The sequence below is a fragment of the Nannobrachium achirus genome, assembly GCF_963921795.1.
Source record: "Nannobrachium achirus genome assembly, chromosome: 15".
NCBI classification, from domain to species: domain Eukaryota; kingdom Metazoa; phylum Chordata; class Actinopteri; order Myctophiformes; family Myctophidae; genus Nannobrachium; species Nannobrachium achirus.
This window is the reverse complement of record NC_137822.1, coordinates 57,822,395-57,849,427: the sequence shown is the minus strand read 5'-3', so window position 1 is coordinate 57,849,427 and position 27,033 is coordinate 57,822,395. Positions and strand designations below refer to the sequence as shown.

At 43.9% G+C, this 27,033-nt stretch overlaps 1 protein-coding gene across 1 annotated transcript; it reads left to right on the top strand.

The window, feature by feature from the left end:
• The first annotated feature begins 1,203 nt into the window (after positions 1-1,203).
• On the top strand, positions 1,204-27,033 carry prkaa1 (protein kinase, AMP-activated, alpha 1 catalytic subunit). The gene is made up of 10 exons (XM_080742496.1): positions 1,204-1,335; positions 7,975-8,116; positions 12,937-13,030; positions 15,333-15,477; positions 16,657-16,744; positions 20,192-20,416; positions 22,161-22,323; positions 22,861-23,217; positions 25,840-25,966; positions 26,562-27,033. Exons 1-10 carry the CDS (start codon positions 1,236-1,238, stop codon positions 26,855-26,857), a joined length of 1,737 nt encoding a protein of 578 aa, XP_080598622.1. The 5' UTR covers positions 1,204-1,235; the 3' UTR covers positions 26,858-27,033.

Genomic DNA, 27,033 nt, shown 5'->3' with positions numbered 1-27,033 from the left:
TGTGTGTGTGTGTGTGTGTGTGTGTGTGTGGGTGGGTGGGTGGGTGGGTGGGTGGGGGGGGTGTTGGCTGGCCCTCTTTCAGATGTTGTCATGTAGATCGGTACACAGTATCTCTGTAGCCTTAAACGCAGGGCTGTATTAACCATTGGGCCGGTGGGGCCGTTGCCAGGGGCCCTTGGCTCTCAGGGGCCCTTGGGGGAACTGGCCCGCGAGGTCATTGACAATTTATAAAAATTAAATGTATAATTTAATCAAAAATCAAATGTGTGGGCCCCTCCTCTGTTGTCTACATGTGCTTTCTTGGCCCACAGATGATCATCATGGCTTAAAATCCAAGCTGGATAGTGTGCGTCGGGAGGGAGGAGGGGTTATGGTGGGGCCCTAAAAAAAATTCATCCGTCCATGCTTAAGCGAAACGGGTATTTCTTACATTGATGCTCCTACATAATATCATGCAAGCACCAGAAAGTTACTTTCCATCCCTCATATACTGTGTGCACAGTGCACACCCCATAACCCACACACTGCACATCATTTCGGAGCTCATATCTTTGAACGGGTAAGGACTAGTTGTGCAAATGCAGGCTTTTCTCAAGAACAAGTCTTCATGCCTCTGACTTTATCCACCCTCCATGTGTCAGGCTAGCCTAGTAAACAACCAACTTCCGTTATCCAGGAAATGATATGGTTTCTGGAAGAGGGGCGGGTACGAGGCTAGTGTCAGGCAGGGATTTCAGCCACTCCTGGAAGTCCTTGCATTTCCACGAGGCGGGTCTTAACTCAAGCCTGGTGGGTTTAGGAATCACGCGTAATGTGTACCATAGATTTGTACACAAACAGCCAGGCTCCGTTTCCGTATCCGCTCTCTTTCCAGACCGGACGGACAACTTGCAAAGCAAATGGATGCCTGTCTACACAGCCTTACCTTCAAGCGTGAAGACCGGACACCGGTACCTCCCAAAAAAGTAGGCTAGACTACTTTGTTAAGTAAAAGTATCAATACTTTTTCTATTGATTAGTCTCCATGGCATGATTAATCAATTGAAAAAAAAAAAAAAATCATTTTGGGGGTGAACTACTCCTTTAAGTGCAGTACTTGAGTACATTTACTCAGTTACTCTACACCACTGGGTAGTGGGTACCTCCCACCCTGCCTCCCTTTCCTTCCTTGTAGCAGAGCACTTCCACCCGCAGCTAGCTAGCTAGCTCCACCGCGGCAAGGCCACTGCGGGACCATGGCGACGACGGACAAGAAGAAACACGAAGGGAACGTCAAAATCGGCCACTACATCCTCGGGGACACGCTCGGCGTGGGGACCTTTGGCAAGGTTAAAGGTGCGTGGGGGGTGAACGTTGTGTCGTGGAGGAGGAGGAGGGTACAAAGGTTGGAACCGTGCTATTGTAGCCCGGCGTAGCCTTAGCCCTGGTCCTCCAGAGCGTTAGCGGGTTCTCTCCATGACGCTCTGCCAGGAGCTGGGCTCAGACACAGGACGAGGAATTCCACTACCCCGCGAGGGCTCGACCTCAGTAAAAAGCAGCGAAACTACCTCGCTACTCGCCTAAACAAAGGCAGTTTTGCGTCGCTAAAAATCTGTCCTCCCGTGTGGGCAGCCTCTCAGCACCCTGCCTTCTCTGTAAAATACACTTTTGGGGCAGAAAATGAAAATATGTCCGCCAGACGGAAATTAAATGTGTTGACTCCACAGCGCCCCCCACAGATCTCGTCCATACATATTACCGTTGACCATAATCTGTAGGGGCCGCTGTGGAGTCACCACAATAATTCCCGTCTGGCGGACATAATTTAATGTTCTGCCCAAAAAGTGTATTTAATAGAGAAGGCGGGATGCCGAGAGGCTTCCCACCCGGGAGAATAGACTTTCAACAACGCAAAACTGTATTTATTTAGTTGAATAGCCTTGTAGTTTTGTTTATTTTGTTTACTGAAGTCGAGCCCTTGCATGGCAATGGAATTCCTTGCGCTGTATCTGAGCCGGCCGGCTGGCAGAGCGTCAGAGAGAGCTCGCTAACGCTCAGGACCAGGGTTTGTCAAAGCTAACTTTTCACTACGCAAACGCCAACACACTTGTTGGCCCGACTGCAGTCGTCAGCTCTCATTTACAACTGTCGTGGACGTCTTGCAACTTTGTGTTCGCTTGTGCTCGACTCCAAACGGCAGCTAACTGTCCTGTAATGAGTGTAGAACACACACTGGCAGAAGTGTTCTGCTGTTATTGATTTGGCTAGCTAGCTAACGAGCGTGAAGTCACTTTTGCAGGAGCGCCACCAGGAAGCAAAGTGACTGTTGATAACTTAAAACGACTGGAGCAGTGTTTCTCATTCAAATGTCAAGGTCTCCCTCTCCCCTCAACTCTAACAGTGTACAAATGGAACCAAATGAACACGTTAGGTTCCATTTGGTTCCATTTGTATACTGTCAGACTTCTGGGTCAATTTAGACCCCCATAAAAGTCCCTGGGCTGGAATCCACTTTGAGAACATCTGGACTAGAGCTCCAGTGGCTTGCTAACTAAACTGACTCCAGCTGTGTTTCTCAAACCTTTGCATGTCAAGGACCCCCAAATTGACACTTATTAGACAACCGACCGACCCCATTTGAAAACAATACGTCAGGGGTCCCCCATAAGAGAAGATTTCTTACGGCTCTAGCAGTGATTCTGAGCCATTATAATTTCAAGGACCTCCAGTTTGATATGCATTTGGCCTACGGACCCCCATTTCATGGATTTTCTTTCTCTGAGAGCCCAACTTGTATTGTAAAATCAATGTTAATTTAACTCTGGAACGGGTCCACTTGGTTCCATTTGTACACTCTCTACAGACCCATAAGGGTCCATTTGTTTCCTAACTATCATTTAGCTGAGGTCCCTGGAACTCCCTCAAGGACCCCTGGCGGTCCCCTGACCCTACTTTGAGAACCACTGGTCTGGAGCTTCAATGACTGTTGCTAAGATCTATAGGGGTCCGTTTGGTTACCAACTCTCCATTTGGCTGGGGACCACCTGGAACCCCCTCGAGGGCCATCTATACTATAATTTTGCGAATGTCTGTCTGAGTGAGTGTCTGTCTGTCTGTATGAAACAGCGTTTCTCCTCGGTGGCTGGAGCAATTGATCTGAAATCGCATCACCATCAGCATATGAACACACCTGACATAACTGTGAAGCCCGTTTGTCACTTTCACAAATCGTATGCTGTATAATAGCATTTTTATGGTGTATCTATATCTATTTAGCCTACAGTACCTTTTCTGACCACACATGTTAAGGGAGGGGCGCTGTTGTTCAGGCCATGCACAATCACACACAAACCCACACACAAACACACGGGGGGGGGGGGGGGGGGGGGAGTGTGTGTGTGCAGGCGGGCGGGCGGGCGGGCGGGGGGGGGGGGGGGGGGGGGGTTAGCCATTAAACGAAACGGGTATTTCTTACATTGATGCTCCTACATATTATCATGCAAGCACCAGTTAAAGTTACTTTCCATCCCTCATATACTGTATGCACAGTGCACATCCCATAACCCACACACTGCACATCATTTTGGAGCTCATATCTTTGAACGGGTAAGGGCTAGTTGTTTGAAAACCACTGGTCTAGAGCTTCATTGACTGTTGCTAACTGAACTGGCTGGATCTTTGTGGTTGACTGACTTCCATTGACAGTTGCTGAACGTTGCTTAGTTCTGGTCCATAGCGTTGGGGACCAGAGTTAAGTGTTGCCAACTAACTGTACCTCCATTGACACATTGACTATTGCTTAACTATCTGGGGCTCCATGGACTGTTGCCATTACCATTGCTTACTAACTGGAGCTCCATTTGTCCTGTTATTTCAACATCTCTGGAAGACCATATGAATCATGACCCGGGCACAACTAAACCTCTCTGGTTCTGGCACTGATCAGGAGCATATTCATTAAGTCTGTGTGTGTACACATGTATCAGGGCTTATGGGGTTGAATTTGGCTTGAACTTGACTTCCGCCCAACCCAGTCCAGGCCAGGGGGGCGACACCACTCACTCACTCCTTACTTCAAACACACTGACTGGTGTCATCTGCCTGCATCTGTCTATTAATGGTCTATACCTGGGGTTTTCAAACTTTGTTGACTCAGGGCACCCCTGTAAATAACTTTTTCATCCACGGCACCCCTGAGTTACACTGTTCATTTTTAGAATCTTACATCCTATTGGAGAAATATCCGTTTCCATCAGAACTGACTGAAAATAACTCTATACTTGACGTTTAACCACTTGAACCTCAGCATGCCTATTCTGGGGGGAAGGTTCACCAAAAATAGCAGATCTACAAGCTCACAACGCGTCACGTTGTGACTAGGATTTAAGTCTAGGATGTACAGGCTATGCTACACACACACACACATAGGCCTGGGGCGGTATGGACATTTTGTTACCGCGATTACCGTCTTCCCATTTACCGCCGGTACTGCGGTAATTACCGCACCCCCGTATCTATTAATTAAGGTTCGGCGATAAGCCAAAATATTGCAATCATCTTCCCAAAAGGAGGGGCGACACAGCCTGACTGCCCGAGTTATACTTCTCCGTACAGCACAGCGTGTCTGGCTTTCAAAGGAGCAGATCTACAAGCTCACAACACGTCGCATCCGCGATGCGTTCTGAGCTTTTAGATCTGCACTGTCGGGTTACCATAGTAACGTAGGCAAGCTACGTAGGCTAGCTACTTGGGCTATTCAGACACAAACAGCTGAAGGAAGGGTTGTCAGATCGTGTACAGTGATTCTGTAAACTCACGTCACGTCTCAACTCTCAAATCGCAGTGATTGAGTGCTGCTATATACAGGTTTTAGTTACAAGACTTGACAGAAAAGGTTATAAAATCGCCGACGCGCCGCTGGACGGAGCACAACGTGCGACGGAGAAAGTAAAATAGTTTCTCCACAGTGGAGAGGCGACACAGCCTGACTGCCCGAGTTATACTTCTCCGTACAGCACAGCGTGTCTGGCTTTCAAAGGAGCAGATCTACAAGCTCACAACACGTCGCATCCGCGATGCGTTCTGAGCTTTTAGATCTGCACTGTCGGGTTACCATAGTAACGTAGGCAAGCTACGTAGGCTAGCTACTTGGGCTATTCAGACACAAACAGCTGAAGGAAGGGTTGTCAGATCGTGTACAGTGATTCTGTAAACTCACGTCACGTCACGTCACGTCACGTCACGTCTCAACTCTCAAATCGCAGTGATTGAGTGCTGCTATATACAGGTTTTAGTTACAAGACTTGACAGAAAAGGTTATAAAATCGCCGACGCGCCGCTGGACGGAGCACAACGTGCGACGCGGTGGAGAAATAGTTTCATTTTCGGCTTTAGTCCACGCGGCCCGCGCTCCGCCAGTAATCCGTATGAATAAAAAAAGATATGCCACAACACAAGGTAGCCTATGTATTAACATCCTTGTGTCGAGTGGATTACAGAGAAAGAGTTGTGCTCCGTACTCTATCTATGCCCTGCGTGCAGCCGTGCACTGTGTACACTGCAGGTCTCTGTGTGTGAGTGACGTATGTGGCTTCCAACGTGTGGTACACGGCCCAGAGCAGAGCGGCATGGAGCGCATGCGGTCCTCGCTTCTCCCCCGTTTTAAAACTCGCTTGTTTTCCAATAAAAAATAGACCTTTTTTTGTCTTTTTACCGCGGTAAGCACAATGACACCGCGGTAGACCTCGGTATACCGCGGTACGGCGGTACGGCGGTTACCGCCTCCAACCCTACACACACACAATGCTATGGCAAAACGCTGAGGAGAAATGGCTACAGACACACAGCCACCCAGCCACTCTATGGAGCGGTTTACCACCGCTCAAAAATAACTCATCAAGTACAGTGCAAATCAGGCCTGTTTTACTAAGCATAGTGAAGTGATATTCATGTAGTGATATTGATGAATTCTAAATATTATCAAATTATCTCGCGGCACCCCTGGACTGGCATCGCGGCACCCCAGGGTGCCCCGTCACCCACTTTGAAAACTCCTGGTCTGTACAATTAAAGTTGAACTTTTATTAATTTAAAGGACCCCCAGTTTGATATGCATTAGGCCACGGCACAGACCCCCATTCGATTTGGTGTAAAAATCCTCAATGTTAAATCTTTGAGTGAAAGACCTGTAGGCTACAATACATTAGGTTCCTAATCTATCAATCATTTAGCTAGGGACCCTCTTAGCCACTTAGTGTTTCATTTGTACGTTAGCTTGGCTTGCAAATGACATGCCTTTCGCCAGACAGCGTTCCTTGGAAAACAAAAGCCTAATTTATACTGTGTTGGCCAAGCCAAGGGCTCATGGCTTACAGCTCAACTCACAGAGCCATGGCTTAGCTCACACGAGTCACAGTATAAATGCGTTTTATTTACCCAATATTATTTGTAGATTCTAATGAGTTAATGAATCATTGATGAAATCTCTTTCGAGATGACCACACAAACAACACTGCATGACATTTTTCCTCAATGACTCATTGACGACAGGCACTTGGGTTAATATTTGACCCCTCAGTAAAAAGTTAAATGCATCGCAAGCTTCTCTTTCCCGCTTTGTGTCCAGATTTACAATTTCCACTGCCAGTTCCGTTTTATCGAGGAATTGTCAGATTGCCTGGATCAGATTTGTTTTGCTGTCAATGTTCAACGGTGGTCAAGCTTTGAGCTGCTGTGGTTGCCTTATTCAATTAGCCTATATTTATCTCTGTATATGGTTGCATGATCCTTTGTCTCATGAAAAGGTTGCCTCCTAACTTTGTCTCATCTTTCTCTCCCGTGCATATTGTTTTCTATGTGCACTCAATAGACCCCACAGTTTGATATGCATTGGGCCTCGGACGGACACCCATTTGATCATTTTTTGAGCGTTGCTAACCGCTCCTACATCTGGCTTTGTCTGTATGTACGCATGTATGTCCCAGTCCACACTTGGCTCATTGGCCAAGCTTTGTGTGGGACCCTTAATGAAATGAACAAGCACTGCTCTTTTCACACTCGGTGTGATTCTTGAGCCAAGCTTTGTGGGGTGCTTGCTTGGTCTACATCTGGCCTACATCTTTGCACAAAGCGCCCACAGTTTGTTGTACGCCCAGCCCAGGGTTACATTGGCCAAGCTTTGCGGGACGCTTAAAAATTCACTCATAAATAGCACCACTCACTTAACACTAGGTGTGTTTTATTTGTTTAAATATCTGGGACTGGGACCCCAATCTACTCTGTAACATCCTCTGCATGAAATCCATGTAGACATTTTAATGCTAATTATGTCTGTCTGTCATCCCAATCTACATTCCATTTGGTTCCATTTGTAGTACTCTTATCAGAGTTACAAACCTGTAAGGATCCGTTTGGTTCCATTTGTACATACTCAAGAGTTACAGACCTGTAAAGGTCCATTAGGTCAGTGTTTCTCAACCTTTTTTCAGCATGGGCACACTTTTCATGTCCCAAGAATCCATGGGCACACAAACATAATACGGGGGTGTAAATATCGTCCCTGTCGGGAAGAAACCTTGCATCTCCAAGTTTCAAATTTGTACGTTTCTTCGCAAAGCAAAGCCCTGCTTCGTCATGCAAGGCTGTCGCACAAAAGTAGTGAAAACAGCAGATCTACAAGCACACAACGCCTCGCACCGCGAGGCGTTGTGTGCTTGTAGATCGGCTGTTTTCACTACTTTAAATCATTTTAAAAATGATAAATACAATACTGGCTTTCAAGCAGTTTCAAGGGGCACACTTGACCCTTTTCAGGGGCACACCAAAGGTCCCCAGGCACATGGGTTGAGAAACACTGCATTAGGTTCCATTTGTACACTCTCTGAGTTACACACCTGTAAGGGTCCAATTTGGGACCCCTGGTGGTGGTCCCCCGGACCCGACATTGAGCTTGAGAACCAGTGGTGGTAATTGTTTGAACCTTTCCCCCCCCCACAGTGGGCCAGCACGAGTTGACCAAGCACCAGGTGGCAGTGAAAATCCTCAACAGGCAGAAGATCCGCAGTCTGGACGTGGTGGGCAAGATCCGCCGGGAGATCCAGAACCTCAAGCTGTTCAGACACCCTCACATAATTAAACTGTAAGTCCACTCCATTTTACGGCCTTGCTTGCTGCCCCTGTAATCCCCCCCACTGCCACATTTGGTGCCACTTAACCCATTTAGGCCTAGGATTATTGACTGCTTTAACTATTGAAAAATAGCAGATATACAAGCTTGCAGCGCGGCACCGAGTGCCGCGCTGCAAGCTTGTAGATCTGCTATTTTTGAAAAATCATGATTCTTCTCTGCCAGTCTTTGAATATATCTACTTAAAAGCGAACATTTGTAAATCAAATATTTGCTTCTGGGCGGTCCCTGGAACAACATATTTTGAGATGGGGGTCCGTGGCTAAATTCCTGTAATTTTGAGTGTCCTTGACATGAAAAAGTTTGAGAACAACATGATTTAGGGGAAGGATTTAGAAGTAGGGTCAAAGATCGGTTCAAAGATATTCAAAGACTTGCACACATTTTCACGATTTTTCAAAAATAGCAGATCTACAAGCGCGCAGCGCGGCACTCGGTGCCGCGCTGTGAGCTTGTATATCTGCTATTTGTCAATGGTTAAGGCATAACATAATGGTTAAAGTGTTTAAAATCTAACGCGACTCGGGCGCGTTCCAGGTATTTGAGTTAACTGTGGCTATTTCAAGGTTTTAATGGTGTATTTGTGGCTGACCCAGTCTCGTTTTTCCCCTGCAATCTCTTGCACTTTCTCCATTATTTGTTCATTATTGTTAATCTGCTCCGTTGACCTCTTTGGTGTTTGCACCGGTGCTTTGAGGGCAGATTTTGTTTTTTCTTTACAAAACGTGACTAGCATTTCTTTCTTAAAAAAAATTGAATACAAATCTGTTGCACCAGATATAGGCCTTAAAGGCCCACTTCACCTCTGGGACAACCAGATATTTGCATGCATTTTGCATCATATGATGCAAAATGCATCACTAGTCATGCTGAAATACTAAAATATCTCAAAACACAGATTGAACACAAGAAATAAGATCTGGTTGTCCCAGAGGTGAAGTGGGCCTTTAACACATTCCCCGCCATTTAACAATACCTTCGTACTCTACCATGCCTCCAGTCTCCATAGACTTCCATGTAATTCATAGTGCACGGATCATGCACACCCATGCCTAGATAATGCACCACGTGTGTCCACATTGCTCACAGCTTTCAAACAAAAAAATCCGAATGGAAATCCGTTCAGGCATTCATGAGATGGAAGCCATTATGTTTTCCTAAAATGTAAACAAAGATGGCTGCCATGTTTGATAGATGGGGTTGCTATGGGGGTTAAACATGCAATTTCGCGATTTCTATCATGCCTACTACATTTTTTGGGGTCAGAAAAAAAAATTGAAAAAAAAAAGTTTTGAAAAAAAAAAAAATGTTTTTTTCAAAATGGCGGAAATTCTCGGGACTATCGGGCCTGGCAGGGAAAGACATTGAAATAATCTCGGGACTATCGGGCCTGATATGCAATGAGTTAAGGGCGGATAACACGTAAGACAAAGCTGACTTTATAAACCAAAAGAGATTTTAACTGGAATCAGATCACCGATTTTAAGTTAACTATGATGAATACATACTGGACTTTGCCCTGCAACAGTGTGTTAAAAATTCAATGATAGATCACACAGGACTGCTGAGGCTTTAGCCACATGTGGTACTGTATATACTATATAGTGCACCGACTTATGGCAGGCGTATCCAAACCAATCATACATTTAACTGTCATCATCAATCTTTAACCCATTTAGGCCTGAACACATTATGACGCAATACTTTATGCTTTAAATATAAAAAAAATAGCAGATATACAAGCTCACAGCGCGGCACCGAGTGCCGCGCTGCGAGCTTGTAGATCTGCTATTTTTTTTAAATCGTGAAAATTTGAATTTTGACCCGATTCTATAAGTGTCTTTTGAATCCTTCTAAGGTTTTTGGAAAAACTATGTCAGCAATCTGGCCAGCCATCGTCAAAGAAAAGGTCCTTTTCACTTCAACTGGAGCTCAGTTAGTCTGTTCTAGAGAGACTGCTATGTCAGTGGTGCTCAAACCCTTTCATGTGAAGGACCCCCAAAATTATATTTATTTGGCCACGGACCCCCATCTCAAAATATCTAGTTCCAGGGACCACCCAGAAGCAAAATTTGAGTTACAAGCGTTCGCTTTGAAAATACATATATTCAAAGATTTGCACATATTTTCACGACTTTTTCAAAAATAGCAGATCTACAAGCTTGCAGCGCGGCACTCGGTGCCGCGCTGTGAGCTTGTATATCTGCTATTTTTCAATAGTTAAAGCAGTCAATAATTCCTAGGCCTAAAATAAATGGGTTAATATCATTGGACTTTTATCAGGTGTGTGCTCTAAACAAAACACAAATAACCCGCGTTACCAAATGTAGCCAGACGTGCAAGGTAATAGCCTTTCTTTGACCCCTTCAGAATGAGACAGCAAGGAATCCTGACAAATGACACTATAACATATTCTTGTTTGACGGTGGCTGGCGGGCCGTTTATAGTACAATTTAGGAATGAAGCCGTGGGCTGTTAAAATGTGTCATCGGGCTGTGCTGCACTTTGGACACCCCAATATTGTTTGTCCTTCTTAAACTTCATTAGGGTTGTGATCTTTTAGGATTTGAAACATTCCTGTTCCTTAACGGTCCGATTCCTTAACTCGTCCCTTTATCGATTCCTATAAGGCAGGGGTCTTCAACAGGGGGTCTGAGAACCCTAGGGGGTCCTCAGAGTTACCTACTACAGGGGTTCCTCAAAATCTTTGAGTGATAGAAAGTTTTTTGTTTTCCTTTTTTATATTGACCACCCTAACGTTGGCCAAACATAGCAGATCTACAAGTGAGCTTGTAGATCGGCTATTTTCAGCAAAGAGGTTTTGTGTAGAGGGGGAAAAGAGCAGGCTAAGTACAGAGTGAAAGGTCAAGTTTATTAAGTATTGACGGTTCAAGTGGTTGAATATCTGTAAACACAAATTGACATGAATCAAAAATACACTGATGATTGTGCTGTCAAACAATGGAATCTATGATAAGGTTGTGGGGGTCCCTGCTTCATCTCTCTCTCTCAACTAAGGGGTCCTTTGCCTGAAAACGTTGAAGAGAGGAGTATGAAAAGAAGAACCCTTCCGATTCCGGTTCCTCAATGTTTTAATTCAGTTCCTCCGATCCCACGGGGTTCCGGATCCCAACCCTAGTCTTGAGAGTCCCAGCCTGGAAGTCTGGGATTGTTGTTGTTCACGCCGTGTGGCTTGTGGTATGACGATAGTCACCTTAAGGCAATTATATAACCACTACCAACGTGTTATGAAGAAAGGGACGGTCATTGGTTGTGTTGACACAAACCGCTACTGTGTGTACCTTGTGGCCTGAAGTGCAGTGTGTGATCAATTGCAGTCGTCATTCACATTGTGTAGGCTTGTTTTCCTAGATGGATATTTGTTCAGTGTTTATTTACATAATGCTAAGCCCTGTCTCTCCTGTTTAGTGTAGGCTAGCTAGTAAAGCTATTCTGGAGAATTTTGAGGAATTAGTCTGTGTTGTTTTGAGGTCAGTGCAGCGCAGACTGTCACATCAGCTTAGATGCATTTGGAATGTCGGCTCTTGTAATTTGGCCGAAATGTGACTTTTGCTGCGCTCCACCGCACTGCACACACACCGACGCAAAGGTTATTCATCCTTGCGAAAACTATGCTGACGTTTTCTTTCACTTAAATTACTGTACAGCCCGATTTACAGTACTTTGTCCTATGGCGGTGTCGTTGGCTGAAAATGGCAGATCTATAAGCTCACAGTGCATCACATCCGTGATACGTTGTGAGCTTGAAGTTCACAATTTCCGGCATGTGGCACTGTTGAAATTGGTGCATATATATATATTACTCTATCATATATATCTTTATAATATTATTTGTGAGAGAGGCCATGGAGGCCATGAAGGGCTATTCCCAGCAAACCAGTAAACGTAACGGTTCCCCGCTTGGCATGTACACTGCTCAATACTCTGGCAAGCTACTAAGCTATGTTTGCCGCCATGATTGTACTTAATTGTCATACAATTAATATAAAACGAAATTTTTTATACAGGCATATATTTTAGCCACCTCTTGCTAGGACCCCCCTCCCACTCTACTGCGCATGTGCGACTGCAGTGCACACAGTAGAGATGGGATTTATGGCTCTCTGAAGTGAGCCGGATCTCGGATCCGTTCCTTTCAAAGAGCCGTTCAAAAGACTGGCTCATTTGAGTTAACTATGTAGATTTTGTCATTTGGATTATGATTACAAATAACTTCAACCCTATATAAATGTATTTCTGACATACATATGTAGCCTACATACCTGCTATTTGAAAATAGCCGATCTATATATATTACTTTCACAATTTATTAAAATTATGTGATCTAACATTTCTCCTTGTCCTGCACAAAAATGTTAATGTTCGCTTTTCATTAACTCCTGTGTCCTCCAAGTTGACGACAGTGACCTTGGTGGAGCTAGACACTGTACAGTAATCTCATAAAACAGGATTAGTTGTTGAAAACCTGATTAAAACAAGTCAGACTAGTTAAATGAAAATCTTTGATAATACTATTCTATGTACTGTTTGTTTGTACTCTATAAACTGAGAAAGCTTATTTGATTTGTAAGTGAAATAAGCAATGTTAATGTCACATAGGCTGTCATATTAGTTAGACATGATACAGAAAAAATAATGCATTCTCTTTGTTTTTTTACGTATATCATGGTCCAATTTGAACTTGGGTTGCAAAGAGTAATGTGTGGCGAGATGTGCTGATGGTTTTGTGAATGTGTTTGTTATCCCTGCAGGTATCAGGTGATCAGCACCCCTACAGATATCTTCATGGTCATGGAATATGTCTCAGGAGGAGAGCTCTTTGACTACATCTGCAAAAATGGAAAGGTAATACATCTGGAGCTGCTGATTCTTGTGATCTTGTAGATCTGCCTTTGTTTTTTGTTCTCTATTTGTCATCAGGGGCTGTCATGACAATTATTACATAATCGTCTAATCGCAATTATTTGAGGTAATCGCAATTATTTTGCATAATCGTCATAATCGTTTCCATGTTGAGAAATGTTAATATACTGTAGTTTAAAACACTTTCAAAAAGTAGTGGAAATAGCAGATCTACAAGCTCACAACGCGTCGCATTGCGACGCGTTGTGAGCTTGTCGATCGGCTATTTCCAATATCAATGTTCTTTTTTAAAGGAGTAGTTCACCACTTTTCAACCTGTCTTCATATAATAGGTCCTCACTAATGGTCATGATAAAATATCACAATTTTTTTCTACTTAGTCCAAGTCTCCTAGGAGAGCTGTGGGAAGTTCAGAATCCATAGTCTTGTGACATCATCATTTTCCAAAAAAAAAAATTATCAATATTTTTGAAAAAAAAAAATATATATTTTTATTATCGCGAGAACAATGGCTTCCACTTTAAAATTGCAACTTTTCAGGAATAGAAAGCCTGCAGTTTCTATAAGCTGGATTGGCAATCGATTATGTCACAAGACTATGGGTTTCTGACCTGCCCACAGCCATCCTCTGAAAAAAAAAAAAAAAAAAAGCTATTTTTGAGTGAGGAACAATTATATGAACATAGGTTGAAAAGTGGTGGAGTGCCCCTTTAAGTATAAAGTTGGCAAATATGTCAATAAATTCTTTGAATATTTAAGTTGGGTGTCATAATTGCCAGGTGCAACTTCAAAGCCTAAAAGCCAAACAGAAATGTAATTGTCAACGACAAGTACACAATTAAATCGTTAATCGCAATCATTTGAGTGACAGTTAATCGTCATGTAAAATGTCATAATCGTGACATTTGTCATGCAAAGTGTTTTGTTTTTTTACTAATCCAATGTCTGTTATACACATAAGAGGGGAGGTTGTGTCATAGAGTGCTGTACTCGCTAAATACCAGGCTAGCATGAACTTGACTCTATAATATTCAGATTATATCGGAACATAATCATAAGTTCATGGAAGGATAACATCTTCAAGTCAATGTTTGTCACATGACAAACTGACACAGCCCTAGATGCATAATAATAAAGACATTAAGGTCTTACCTAACGTAACATTGACAAGCGGCAAGGACAGAATTAATGTACAGTGTGTTGAATTATGTATCTCGAGTTTCAAGGCTGCTAGTTGCTTAGATAAACAAATACATACATTTTCACAACCTGATCCCACCTGATGTCAGCACTCAGCAGTGGTGAAAGTAACGGAGTACATTTACTAAAGCAGTGTTTCTCTACCACTGTGCCTGGGGACCTTTGGTGTGCCCCTGAGAATGGTCAAGTGTGAAACTGCTTGAAAGCCAGTATTGTATTTATCATTTTAAAAATGATTTAAACTTGCTACATGCTTAGCAAGTTTGTAGATCTGCTGTTTTCACTACTGCTGTGCGACAGCCTTGTATGATGAAGCAGGGCTTTACTTTGCGAAGAAACGTACACATTTGAAACTTCCCGACAGTGACGATATTTACACCCCCGTATTATGTTGGTGTGCCCATGGCATGGATTCTCGGGACATGAAAAGTGTGCCCATGCAGAAAAAAGGTTGAGAAACACTGTACTAAAGTACCGTACTTGGGTACAATTGTGAGGTGTTTGTACTTCTAAATAGACGATACAACAGTCTTTAGGAGTTTGGTATTTTGTGATATAAATGTGCAGGATATCACAGTGAATGTATAAAGTCTTAACGATGGCTTTCAAGTTGTTTGTGCTTGCAGCTTGTCATGACTTGTTGTGAGCTTGTACATGTGCTGTTCACGGTGGCTGACGCTGGCAGGCAGCCAAGTATGACTGTGAATCAGGCATGACTTGCAGAGAAAGTCACCATGGATTTAAGTTCTCAGTCGCTACGACTGATTTCAGTCATTTGGATTCCAAAAAGTAAGCAGCCCATCTACAAGCTTTGACGCATGAAGCTTGTAGATGGACTACTTCCGGTTATCATTTTAAGACTATAACATTTGAAGTGGGCAAACTAGCAAATTATATACATCATCAGCATCTTCCATAAACCCCTAATGGTCTTGGATATTTCATAAAAAGCAAAGGTTAAAGCCTCGATCTGATTTCTTCACCTGGTTGGCAGTATGTAGACCAGGAAACGGCGCTACTGCAATGCACAGGCAATGGGTTATGTCTCATCCATTGTACTTGTTTTGTTGCTCTGCCACGACAGCTGGACGAGAAGGAGAGCCGTCGGCTGTTCCAGCAAATAATCTCGGCAGTGGACTACTGCCACCGACACATGGTCGTCCACCGAGACCTCAAGCCAGAGAATGTCCTGCTCGATGCCCAGATGAACGCTAAGATTGCAGACTTTGGCAAGTCCCCCCCCCCCCCCACACACACACACACACACCACACACAGATGCACACATTGGACTGTCCTGGAAAGGGTAAAAAGACCCACCCCTGGGTAACTTATCCTTTTCCAATTGAGTTGTGGTTCTTAGAAGTGCGCTCCAGGGACCCTTAGGGTTCCAAATTCACCCTTACAGGTCTGTAACTCTTAGAGGGGTCCTTGGAATTAAAAGGTTTGCGAACAACTGTGTGGCATTAATGTGTACACACACACACGCTAGGGCATTCACCAAATATTCGAATATCAAAGTCACTATTCGACGTTGTTGTCGAATATTCGCTTATTTTTATTTTTTTATTTTCTTAAAAAAAATATGTATCCACAAGGAGTCCACGGGAGTTTACTGGAGACTATCCGGACCAAACTTCCGGGTTTAACAGCAGACATACAAGCTCACGTCGCGTCGCAGATGCAACCCGTTGAGAGCTTGTAAATCGGCGCCGGAAGATCGATGCAAACGTTTGCGCAATGCACTATGGGGCGTAGGAAACTCGTGGATATAGTTTATAAAGCTTGGCTAGATTGGAAGTCATAAGAATGAGTTGTCAATGCCCCTGGTGGATGAATTTGTTAATCCTCTATACCAGGGCTTCTCAAACCTTTTTAGGCCGTGACCCCCAAAATAAACATATTTGAACTGGGGACCCCCACCCTGACAAGCGCTTGGAATTGTAGGTATTACATTTAATGTGACTCGGTTCCGCAGATAAATATTGTGAAAATAGCAGATCTACATGCTCACAACGTTGCGAGGCGTTGTGAGCATGTAGATCGTCTATTTTCACAACATTCGCCTCTTGCTTACTTAATATTTGACAGTTTGGCCAGTCCTGTCGAATATTTGACTATTCGAATACTTTGAGGTCGAATAATTCGAATACTAAAAATCGCTATTCGTGAATGCCCTAGCGCACACACACACACACACACACACACACACACACACACACACACACACACACACACACACACACACACACACACACACACACACACACTGTATCTGTAGTCAGTGATTTCTCACATACAAGCAAGCTGTCCCAATTTTGAGTCTCACCCTTCTTTATTGTGGTCACAGGGCGTCATAATGCATAATGCAAACTAACATTGTGTAATCAATTTGTATGATGCTGTGCAGGTTTATCAAACATGATGTCGGATGGAGAGTTCCTGCGAACAAGCTGTGGTTCTCCCAATTATGCTGCTCCAGAGGTCATCTCGGGGAGGTAATGTTTTTTTTTTTAGTTTTTGTTAAAGTTATACCATGTAACTTTTTTTATAAAACAAATCTTAAAATTGTCCTAACTCTTAAATCGCTAAAGTTTTAGAACACCCACTCCGTTATTTTCAGCTTCTGAAGCCTTCTCTTTATATGTTTTCTATGATCCTGACCGGGGTCCGGTTTTCGCGCAAAAATTACGTCATCATACACTATCGGCCAATCACAGCGAGGGTTATACACTGCCGGCCAATCACAGCGCATCTTGAAGTGGGGTCGCTAGCTATCACAATAGGGCGGCCATATTTGTAGGCGCCCGTGTGTCTCTATCTATACTCGGGTGAAACACTCCGTTTCTCCGGAATGCCTGAACGCACAGGAACCAGGGACCCCTCTAAAGATAGATCTCGGCGAGGTGGAGGCAGACGCGGGGGTGACGCGGGGGTGTGAGGCCCGGTCCGCGGCGAAAAACGGCCGAAAGACGCGGACGCTACTGACCACTAGTTGAGCAACTTACACAGTATAGCTTTAACTATATTACGGTAAATTAAATGGGCTATTGCAGGGGGCATCAAGCTAATTTTGTGTCATGGGCCAGACAGTGCAAAATAATTTTAATGCGGGCAGCACCTAGCCTGACACTCAGCCTGAATTGACATTTCGTTTCACTTCATTATTCAGTCTGAACTCGCTTCCCCCCAGGGCGATTGCAGGGATGGGCGTTGCCAAAAAGAGGCAGTCTTCAGCGATTGGTTCACCGACCAGCACATGACTGGCTGGCTAGTGGCTAGCCTGTTGCTTGCTAGTGCTACTTGCTAACCAAAGAAACAGTCAGAATAGGAGCACTACGAACTAGTAATCAAAAACAACATAACATGCCTGCTACTGGTGTTTCATAGCGAGATCGATACGATCGCATTTTACCGCAATTTACCGCATTTTACCGCGACGCGGTACGGTACGGCGGCGGCGCTGGTGTACTTGGAAACACATGAGTTCTGGGAAACCCCCACCCACGCTGATCACAAGACGCTGATTCACGACGCTGATTTGCCGATCGGATTTTCAACCGAGGCAGGCCTCTTCATTGAGAGCGATGCTAGACCTGAATCGCCAAAACAAAAAAATTAAAGGGGTGTGGCTAGCGATTCAGGGTCTGGAACTAGGCTAGGCAGCACCGGTTGTGCAAAAACTCTCTTGGTTCTTTTCAACCTGTTCTCACGTCGTCTCAGTCTCTGCTGCACCTACAAGATCTTTTAACTTGACACGTTATGACATGAAGAAAGCATTACATGTTTCTTTTTTACTTTTTTACACTTAGTATATTCATAGGCTTACAAGAAATAGTTATGTGAGATTGACAAAGCAGTGCGACATTGGTTTCTATGAGTAAACCATCTAAAACGGAACCTTAGACACAGATGTAGAACATAATTGTAAATGTAGGCTACGCAGTTGGTGATCAAGATATGAGAGTGCGCAGCTCCCAACATGGCTCTCATGCACCAGCAGCGCTCATAACTTCTACTTCTTGAGGGCAAAAAAGAAATGCACCCATGTGTGTGTCAGTATGATAGCTTTTTGATTGATTGAATATTTTCTTAGACAAAAATGAACCGCACAAGTACAGTCAAAACAAACAAAAAAATGCCTCAAAGGAACACCCCAAAAAGTCCTTGTGGTCTTGTTTCCGTTGGAGGTCCTTGGTATTCAATTCATCAACATATAAAGTAGCATAGGCCTGAACACATTATGACGCAATATTTTATGCTTTAAATATAAAAAATAGTGAAAATTCGAATTTTGACCCGATTCTATAAGTGTCTTTTGAATCCTTCTAAGATTTTTGGAAAAAACCTATGTTTCTATATGAATTTTCAGGGCAGTTATGAAGAAAGCCATGTTATAAGGCAAGGGGTCAAGGAATTCCACACTTGGGTGTTAGTGTTCTAGACGGAGAATTTACCCATATTTGTCTTATGGGCGGGTATAGCTTCAAGCTCAAGCGCTTCAGGGTTTTTTTCACCGGGAAGAGGACTCTTTATCGTTGTATCTTTCCATGGCGTGTCATGATTATTCCATGAGTCACACTGACATACACACGTGTGTGTGTGTGTGTGTGTGTGTGTGTGTGTGTGTGTGTGTGTGTGTGTGTGTGTGTGTGTGTGTGTGTGTGTGTGTGTGTGTGTGTGTGTGTGTGTGTGTGTGTGTGTGTGTGTGTGTGTGTGTGTGTGTGTGTGTGTGTGTGTGTGTGTGTGTGTGTGTGTGTGTGATTAACTGGGTCGTTCTGGGATAGTGGGACTCAATGGGGATTTACTGGAGTCACACACTGTGGGGTGGCTAACTACTGTCAATTACAGTGGCTTTCGTTTAACATGTTCATATCAAGGACCCTCAAATTAAAGGATTACTTTCCAATAGAATAAACATCAAAAGATGTATATCAAAAAAAACATTCATGGAATAATCAGAAATGTGAAATCGCACCTCCTTGTTGCAGGAATATCTCCAAAAAGCTTGCTTTGTTTAATGTTTTGTGTGCCCCATGAACACAAAACACACGGATTAAAAGTTCTCAGTCGCCACGACAAATCATTTCAGTGAAATTCACAAGAATTGTTATTTTGATCAACGCCTCTCCTATGGGGCTTTTAAGCCGTGACATCATTTTGTAGGCAGAGGAGAACTCTGCCCCCAGATCATTTTCTGTCCCTCGCTATTTCAACAGATCCGAGACAAAAATAACGACTAAAGTATAATTCTAACACTTTCCTTTCAACAACAAAGAGAAGAAAAATGTGTAAATAGTAAAAATAGTCAAAAGATTCATGGAAACTGGGGGCAGAAATTCTCCTCTGCCTACAAAATGATGTCATACTTAACAGCCCATTGAGCAGCATAGAATTGTGGCGTCTAAGAGGCAAAATCAAATGGTGGGCGAAAATGCTGAATAAATAATGGACCTTGATATGCAATGGGGTTGAAAACCACTTTTTATCCATTTCGGCCTAGAATTAACTATTGAAAAATAGCAGATATACAAGCTCACAGCGCGCGCTGCGAGCTTGTGGATCTGCTATTTTTGAAAAATGTGTTGCAATGCAAGTCTTTGTATATATCTTTTTAAAAGTGAAATATTGGCTTCTGGGTGGAAAAACCTATTTTGAGATGGGGGGGTCTGCGGCCAAATACATGTAATTGCGGGGGTCCTTTACATGAAGACGTTTGAGAACCACTGATTTAGAATACATTTATAGAATCGAGTCAAAAATATTCAAATGTTCACGATTCTTCAAGAATAGCAGATCTACGAGCTCACAGCGCGGCACTCGGTGTCGCGCTGTGAGCTTGTATATCTGCACATTTTTAATAGTTAAAGCATAAAATAACGGTTAAAGTGGTTAAAATCTATGCGTTCAATGGCTTTAATCCATGCTCCACTGTGCTCCGCCAGGCTCTATGCGGGTCCAGAGGTGGACATATGGAGCAGCGGGGTGATCCTCTACGCCTTGCTGTGCGGGACGCTCCCGTTTGACGACGACCACGTGCCAACCCTCTTCAAGAAGATCTGCGACGGCATCTTCTTCACGCCGCAGTACCTGAACCCCAGCGTGATCAGCCTCCTCAAACACATGCTGCAGGTGGACCCCATGAAAAGGGCCACCATCAGAGAGATCCGGTGAGCTTCAGTGGATCGCTTTCCATCTATAATTCAGTTGAATAAGGGCTGCGGCTATTGTTTATTTTTTTAGCAATTATTACATTGATTGATTATTCGAATTGATCATTTTAATTATTATATATTGTTGATAGTGTGATTAACCACTAGCCATATTTTATGCTTACAGATTACAGTTTAGGCCAAAGCGACTTACAATAAGCAGATAATACATCACTAATAAACACGATAATATGTCAGAACATCAACAATATAACAAATGCATATGAATATTAATCTAGAAAAAAGATATAATCAGTAAAAAAGTTTCTAAAAACCTAAAAAAGCTAACGGCTTCATGTATGGTCATTGAGTGTTTCAGTAGTACTATGGGTCAAGGTGGAGTCTGAAAAGGTGAGTCTTCAGTCCACGGCGGAAGCCAGGGAGTGAGTCTGTTGTTCTAAGTGCGACAGGGAGTTTATTCCACAGTTTGGGGGCCAGGAGGGCAAATTGTCGAGGACGAGTGGACTTTTGTCCTGGGGTTTTTAGCGAGGATTCTGTCAGCATCCCTGTGTTGGCTGATCTGAGCGAACTTAGATTTACAAACTCACATCTTGTAGATATATCAAACTTAGATTTACAAACTCACATCTTGTAGATATATCAAACTTAGATTTACAAACTCACATCTTGTAGATATATCAACTTTTGCACCTCTAAAATTATCCAACGATTCTAATACATCTTGGAACAACAGACACATTCCCTAGCTTCCGCCGTGGCCTGAAGACTCACATCTTCAGACTCCACGTAAACCCATAGCACCTACCGACCGTAGCACTTGCCTATCGATGACCATACATGAAAGCTAGATTTTTACCGATTAGGTGGTTGGTCTACCTATGTATTTATTTTTCCTAGATTGATATTTCTATGCATTTGATGTATTGATGTATTACCTTGCTTATTATATTGTATTGATGTATTATCTGCTTATCGTAAATCGCTCTGGATTAAGGCCTAAGCCAGACGGAGCTGGATGTTTCATATTCCAGATTTTCAGATATCCACATATATCTAGATCCACACGACAAATAATAGGTCTAAAATAGTCCCCAGACCTCCACTAGGGGGACAAGCACACACACGGGGGCCTTTTCCACCGGCAAAGAAGCGGTTCTGGTTCTTCCTCCCGCCTATGGGATGAACCAGAGGTGAGCTTTTACACCGAGAACCGGAGTTGGTTCTGAACCGTTAAAGTTGGTTCGGAACCGGAACCACAAAATCCTTGGTTTTTGTGGTTCCAGAGCGAAATCCTTGGCTCTGGTTCAATCTGGTGGAAACGCAAGCCGGTTCCCAAGAACGAACCAAGTTTCCCAAGCAAGTTGAACCGGCACTGGTTCTGGAACCGGTTCTTTTTGCCGGTGGAAAAGGCCCCACAGTCTTCAGAGATATTCGGGTTCTTCAGAGATATCCGGGTTCCATGCCTACACGGATCCAGTGAGTCTTCACTTATTTTTCCGGTTTAAAAAATATCCAGTTCGCGGCCGAAATATCCAGCTTTGTGTGGCTGCAAGCCCCAACCGCACAAAGAAATGTCTAGCTTCAGAAATATCCAGCTCCTTGTAGCCGGCACCTAAGAGCATCTGCTAAATGCCTAAATTGTAAAGCCAAACGTGAAACTCTTTAACATTATTGTGCTAGTCCTGGCCTGCTGTTTTCTCTGTCGTATCAAAAGCTTGACCCATTTTTTTTGGCCCCACAGGGAGGATGAATGGTTCAAAGAGGACCAGCCCAAGTACCTCTTCCCCGAGGACCCCTCGTACACCAACAACGTCATCGACGACGAGGCCCTGAAGGAGGTCTGCGACAAGTTCGAGTGCACCGAGGAGGAGGTGCTGACCTGCCTGTACAGCCGCAACCACCAGGTAGGGTGATATGCTGATGAATATCGTTGAGACCATACGACGTCTCCACGATATGCCTTTTCAGAGATATCGTATATATCGCGATATAACGAGGGAGCCTTATAAAAAATCCTGTTGAATTGTTAATATAGAGATTGATTGCAGAATTCATTTAAACTTGCATTTTGGTCTAAATGAGTAGTTCTCCAACTTTACAATGTCAAGGTCTCCCCTTAACTCTTAACTCTGATGGTATACAAATGAAACCAAATGGATTTGGTTTCATTTGTATACAGTCAGAGTTACATACTTGTAAGGGTCAATTTAGACCCCCCAAAATGAACCCAGAGAGTCCCTTGACCCCAGTTTGGGGACCACTGGTCTAAATGGTCTGTTACTCCTTTTTCTTGTAGTTTTTGTTACCTTGTAGATGGTTGTATTGTTAAGTAACTTGAACCAGCATGAAAAAGAATCGTAATAAGATTGTGTATCGCGATGCCGCTTGGAAAAATCTTGTGATATTGTAATTTTCCCATATGGCCCGCCCCTACCACCCAGGACCCGCTGGCCGTGGCCTACCACCTCATCATAGACAACCGGCGCATCATGAACGAGGCCAAGGACTTCTACCTGGCCTCCAGCCCGCCCGACTCCTTCCTGGACGACCAGCACCTCACCTCCTCTGGGGCGTCCGCCATCTCCATCAAGCCCCACCCCGAGCGCGTGGCGCCCTTCCTGCTGGCGGAGACGCCGCCGCGGCCGCGCCACACGCTGGACGAGCTCAACCCCCAGAAGGCCAAGCACTCGGGCGTCCGGCGGGCCAAGTGGCACCTGGGCATCCGCAGCCAGAGCAGACCCAACGACATCATGTCGGAGGTGTGCCGCGCCATGAAGCAGCTGGACTACGAGTGGAAGGTGAGATCAGTCGATATAGGCCAGGGGCTGCCCAAAAGGTAGATCGTGATCTACCAGTAGATCACAAAGGCTGTGCAGGTAGACCACATGACATGCCTCCCAAAGATATCTAATTAAAATATAAAGAAAGATATTTATAAGCAAAAATTACAAAACCCTCAGGTAATAGAGCATGTGACATCATCATCATACCCGGAAATTATGCGGGAATGCCTACTGAGTGGCAAAAAAAAGAACTACTTTCTGGCCTTGACAGCCCATACATCCAAACAGAAAAGTCCTATCTGATTAAACTCATTAAACTCACTCATTAAACTCACTTTGCCACTCGATTTTCCCTTTATGCATGTGCATGCCCTTTATTGTTTTGGGGGGTGGGTAGATCATGTTGAGCTGGTCATTTTAAAAGTAGCTCTCAATCAAAAAAAAGTTTGGGCACCCCTGATATAGGCTATATGCGCAGCAGCCATATTGGAGAGAAGTTGGGTCTCTTCTCACTTCCTTCAAAGGTGTTACCCAAGAGGGCGATGGCAAGAGGGTGCAAAAGACCTGTACTTCCCGTTTCTGTGTGACGTAGGTAGATACCTTTTTAGGAGGCGGAAGCATGTTTGGAGTCTATTCATTTACAATGGGAGAGCTAACGTGAACACAGAGCAAAATAATAGTTCAGAAGCTATGGTCACTGAACTAAATATTGGACCAGATCATCACAAGCCACATAATATTAACAAAATTGTCATACTAAAGTGGCTTTTTTCAGCGACACAACAACTGAGAAAATCAACTTCATTATTGCTCTTTAGCTGTCCCAGCGACACACTCTCGCGGGATCTATAGCACCAGTAAACAGGACGTGCGCGAGATTTGCCGTCAGAGCCGGCGCCCACTTAGGAGTCTATTTGTAGGATTTGTGTACCATGTCGCACTCTAGTGGATCCAATGAGGATGAGCTATCTTCATTAATTAAATATCTTTGGTGTTACCAATGATTCTAATGAAGGTTCTGTTCCATTTCATGTAGCACATTGGGTCTCAAACCTTTTATTTCAAGAACTCCCTACTTATTATGCCTGCTTTATTCTTGGTTGCTAATAGCCAGTCTACAAGCTCACAATGTGTCACTTTGCGACATGCCGTAAGCTTGTGTGTGTGAGAGAGAGATACACTGCCAAATATAAAGCTGTATAATTGAAGTAGTGTAGCCAAGGCTGTCACGATTAATTGTGTTTTTGTCGTTGACAATTACATTTCAGTTTGGCTTGTAGACTTTGAAGTTGCACATGGCAGATATGACGCATAACCTAAATATACAAAGAAATGACTGACATATTTGACAACGTGATACTTAAAAAAAGATTGATAGTGGGAATAGCTGATCTGCAAGCTCTCAACGCGTCGCATCCCGACTCGTCGTGATCTTGCAGATCACTTGTAGATCACTTGTAGATCTGTTTGAAAATGTATGAACACGAAATAATTGCAACCAATGTCAAATAATTGTGATTAGACGATTATTATGTAATAATAAGCTGCCTCAATGGTCAATATTGACCCAATATGGTTGCTGTCCTGTTTTGTCAGAGGTATATTTCCACCTGACCTAGAATGGAATGTTGTCATTGCACTTTTAACTTGTGTAATCTTTAGATAACAAGTGAGTATGCGTCATTCAGTTGGCCCACATATTTGAATTTGTTGTGAAGGACAATTTACAAGGTAAATGCATTTCCTGTTTTGCATTTACCCATGATGTAGTCTCGCGTAGCCAGACAACTATTCCACAATCTCCGAATGCTATATAGAGTCTGGAAGAGCAGCTCCCGAGCGGCGAGTATCGGAAGTAGCCAGTGCTGCACTGAACTGTAGTCCCATTGGAAACATAACAGAAGCACTATAGCTCAGACAAAGTCATTCGAGCTGCCTATTATTGTTATGAGTGTATAGTTTAAGAAAACGTTTGAAAACATCATGAAGGTGACACCAATAACACCAGAGAAAGACGAAATAAAGCCCCCAGAAATGTTGAAAGGAGACATAACGCTCCCAGTAGGACATGTTATTGTTACTGCACCAAGGGAGCGGTTGCGTCACATCCGCTTTATCTCGCACTCATCGTTTCTTCCCCGGTTTGCCAGACTGTATGCCGGGAGCATTTGACAAAATCGCGGAGGCAACAGTCTGGCCACGCGAGACTACCTATGATGGGAATTGGGAAGTAGATCTGCTATTTTTGGAAAATCCTTAAAGATTTGTGCAAGTATTTGAATATTTTGACCCGATTCTATAAATCTCTTTTAACTCCTTAGGTTTTTGAAAAATGCATGTTTCTATGTCTGGTTCTCAAACCTGTTCATGTCAAGGACCCTAGAATTATATGTATTTGGCCGGCCAACTCGCATTTCGAAATGCTATGTATCAGGGGCAAATATTTGAGTTACAAATGTTCGCTTTGAAAAAGATATATTCAAAGATTTACCAAGATTTCACGATTTCTAAAAAATAGCAGGTCTACAAGCTCGCAGCGCGGCACTCGGTGCCGCGCTGTGAGCTTGTAGATCTGCTATTTTTCAATAGCTAAATACTTCCAGATCTTAACGGTTGTTAATGTGTGTTGACTCTCAGGTTGTGAATCCGTACTACCTGCGCGTGAGGAGGAAGAACCCCATCACCAGCATGCAGGCCAAGATGAGCCTTCAGCTCTACCAGGTGGACAGCAGGACGTACCTCCTGGACTTCCGCAGTATAGACGGTAGGGCATTCACCAAATATTCGAATATTCGAATATCAAAGTCACTATTCGACTTCGAAGTCGAATATTCGCTTGTTTTAATTTTCTCTTTATAAAAAAAATATAATTTATAAAGCTTGGCTAGATAGAAAGTCATAAGAATGAGTTGTCAATGCCCCTGGTGGATGAATTTGTTAATGCTCTATACCAGGGGTTCAAACCTTTTTAGGCAGTGACCCCCAAAATAAACATATATGAACTGGGGACCCCCACCCTGACGAGCACTTGGAATTGTAGGTTTCACATTTAACGTGACTCGGTTCCGCAGATAAATATTGTGAAAATAGCAGATCTACATGCTCACAACGCCTCGCAACGCGAGGCGTTGTGAGCCTCTTGCTTACTTAATATTTGACAGTTTCGCCAGTCCTGTCGAATATTCGACTATTCGAATACTTTGAGGTCGAATAATTCGAATACTAAAAATCACTATTCGTGAATGCCCTAGCCCAGACAGCATTCTCTAATATGCCTTGTCAAGAATCTGTACCCGAATGACTCGAGTTATGCTATGGCATGCCTAACCTCTCCGGGTGTTTTCTTTTTCTTCCTCCAGACGACATGCTAGAGACTAAATCCGGGACGGCCACCCCTCACCGCTCCGGCTCCGTGGGGAACTACCGCAGCGCCATCAAGAGCGACGCGGACGGGGAAGAAGGAAAGGGGGACGCCGCGGGCATGGCCACCCCCGCCAAGGCCCCCGCGGAAGGCTCCATAGCGTCGTCCCTGACCTCCTCCGTGGACTCGATCGGCGGCGGCGGCGGGGGGGAACTAGACATCGCCCGGCCGGGCAGCCACACCATAGAGTTCTTCGAGATGTGCGCAAACCTTATCAAACTGCTCGCACGATAGCTCGCAGCGCACAATCGCTAGCCTTTCTCTTTTTTGTTTTTTCTCCTCCTCCTCCTCCTTACAGAGTGTCTTTATAAGCAATAAGCATGCAACTGATTCATGGCTGGAGTAACCCGTCCCCCTCCCCCGAGCACGGGATGACATGGTTGTCGCCACGGCACTGACACGAGGTCGGA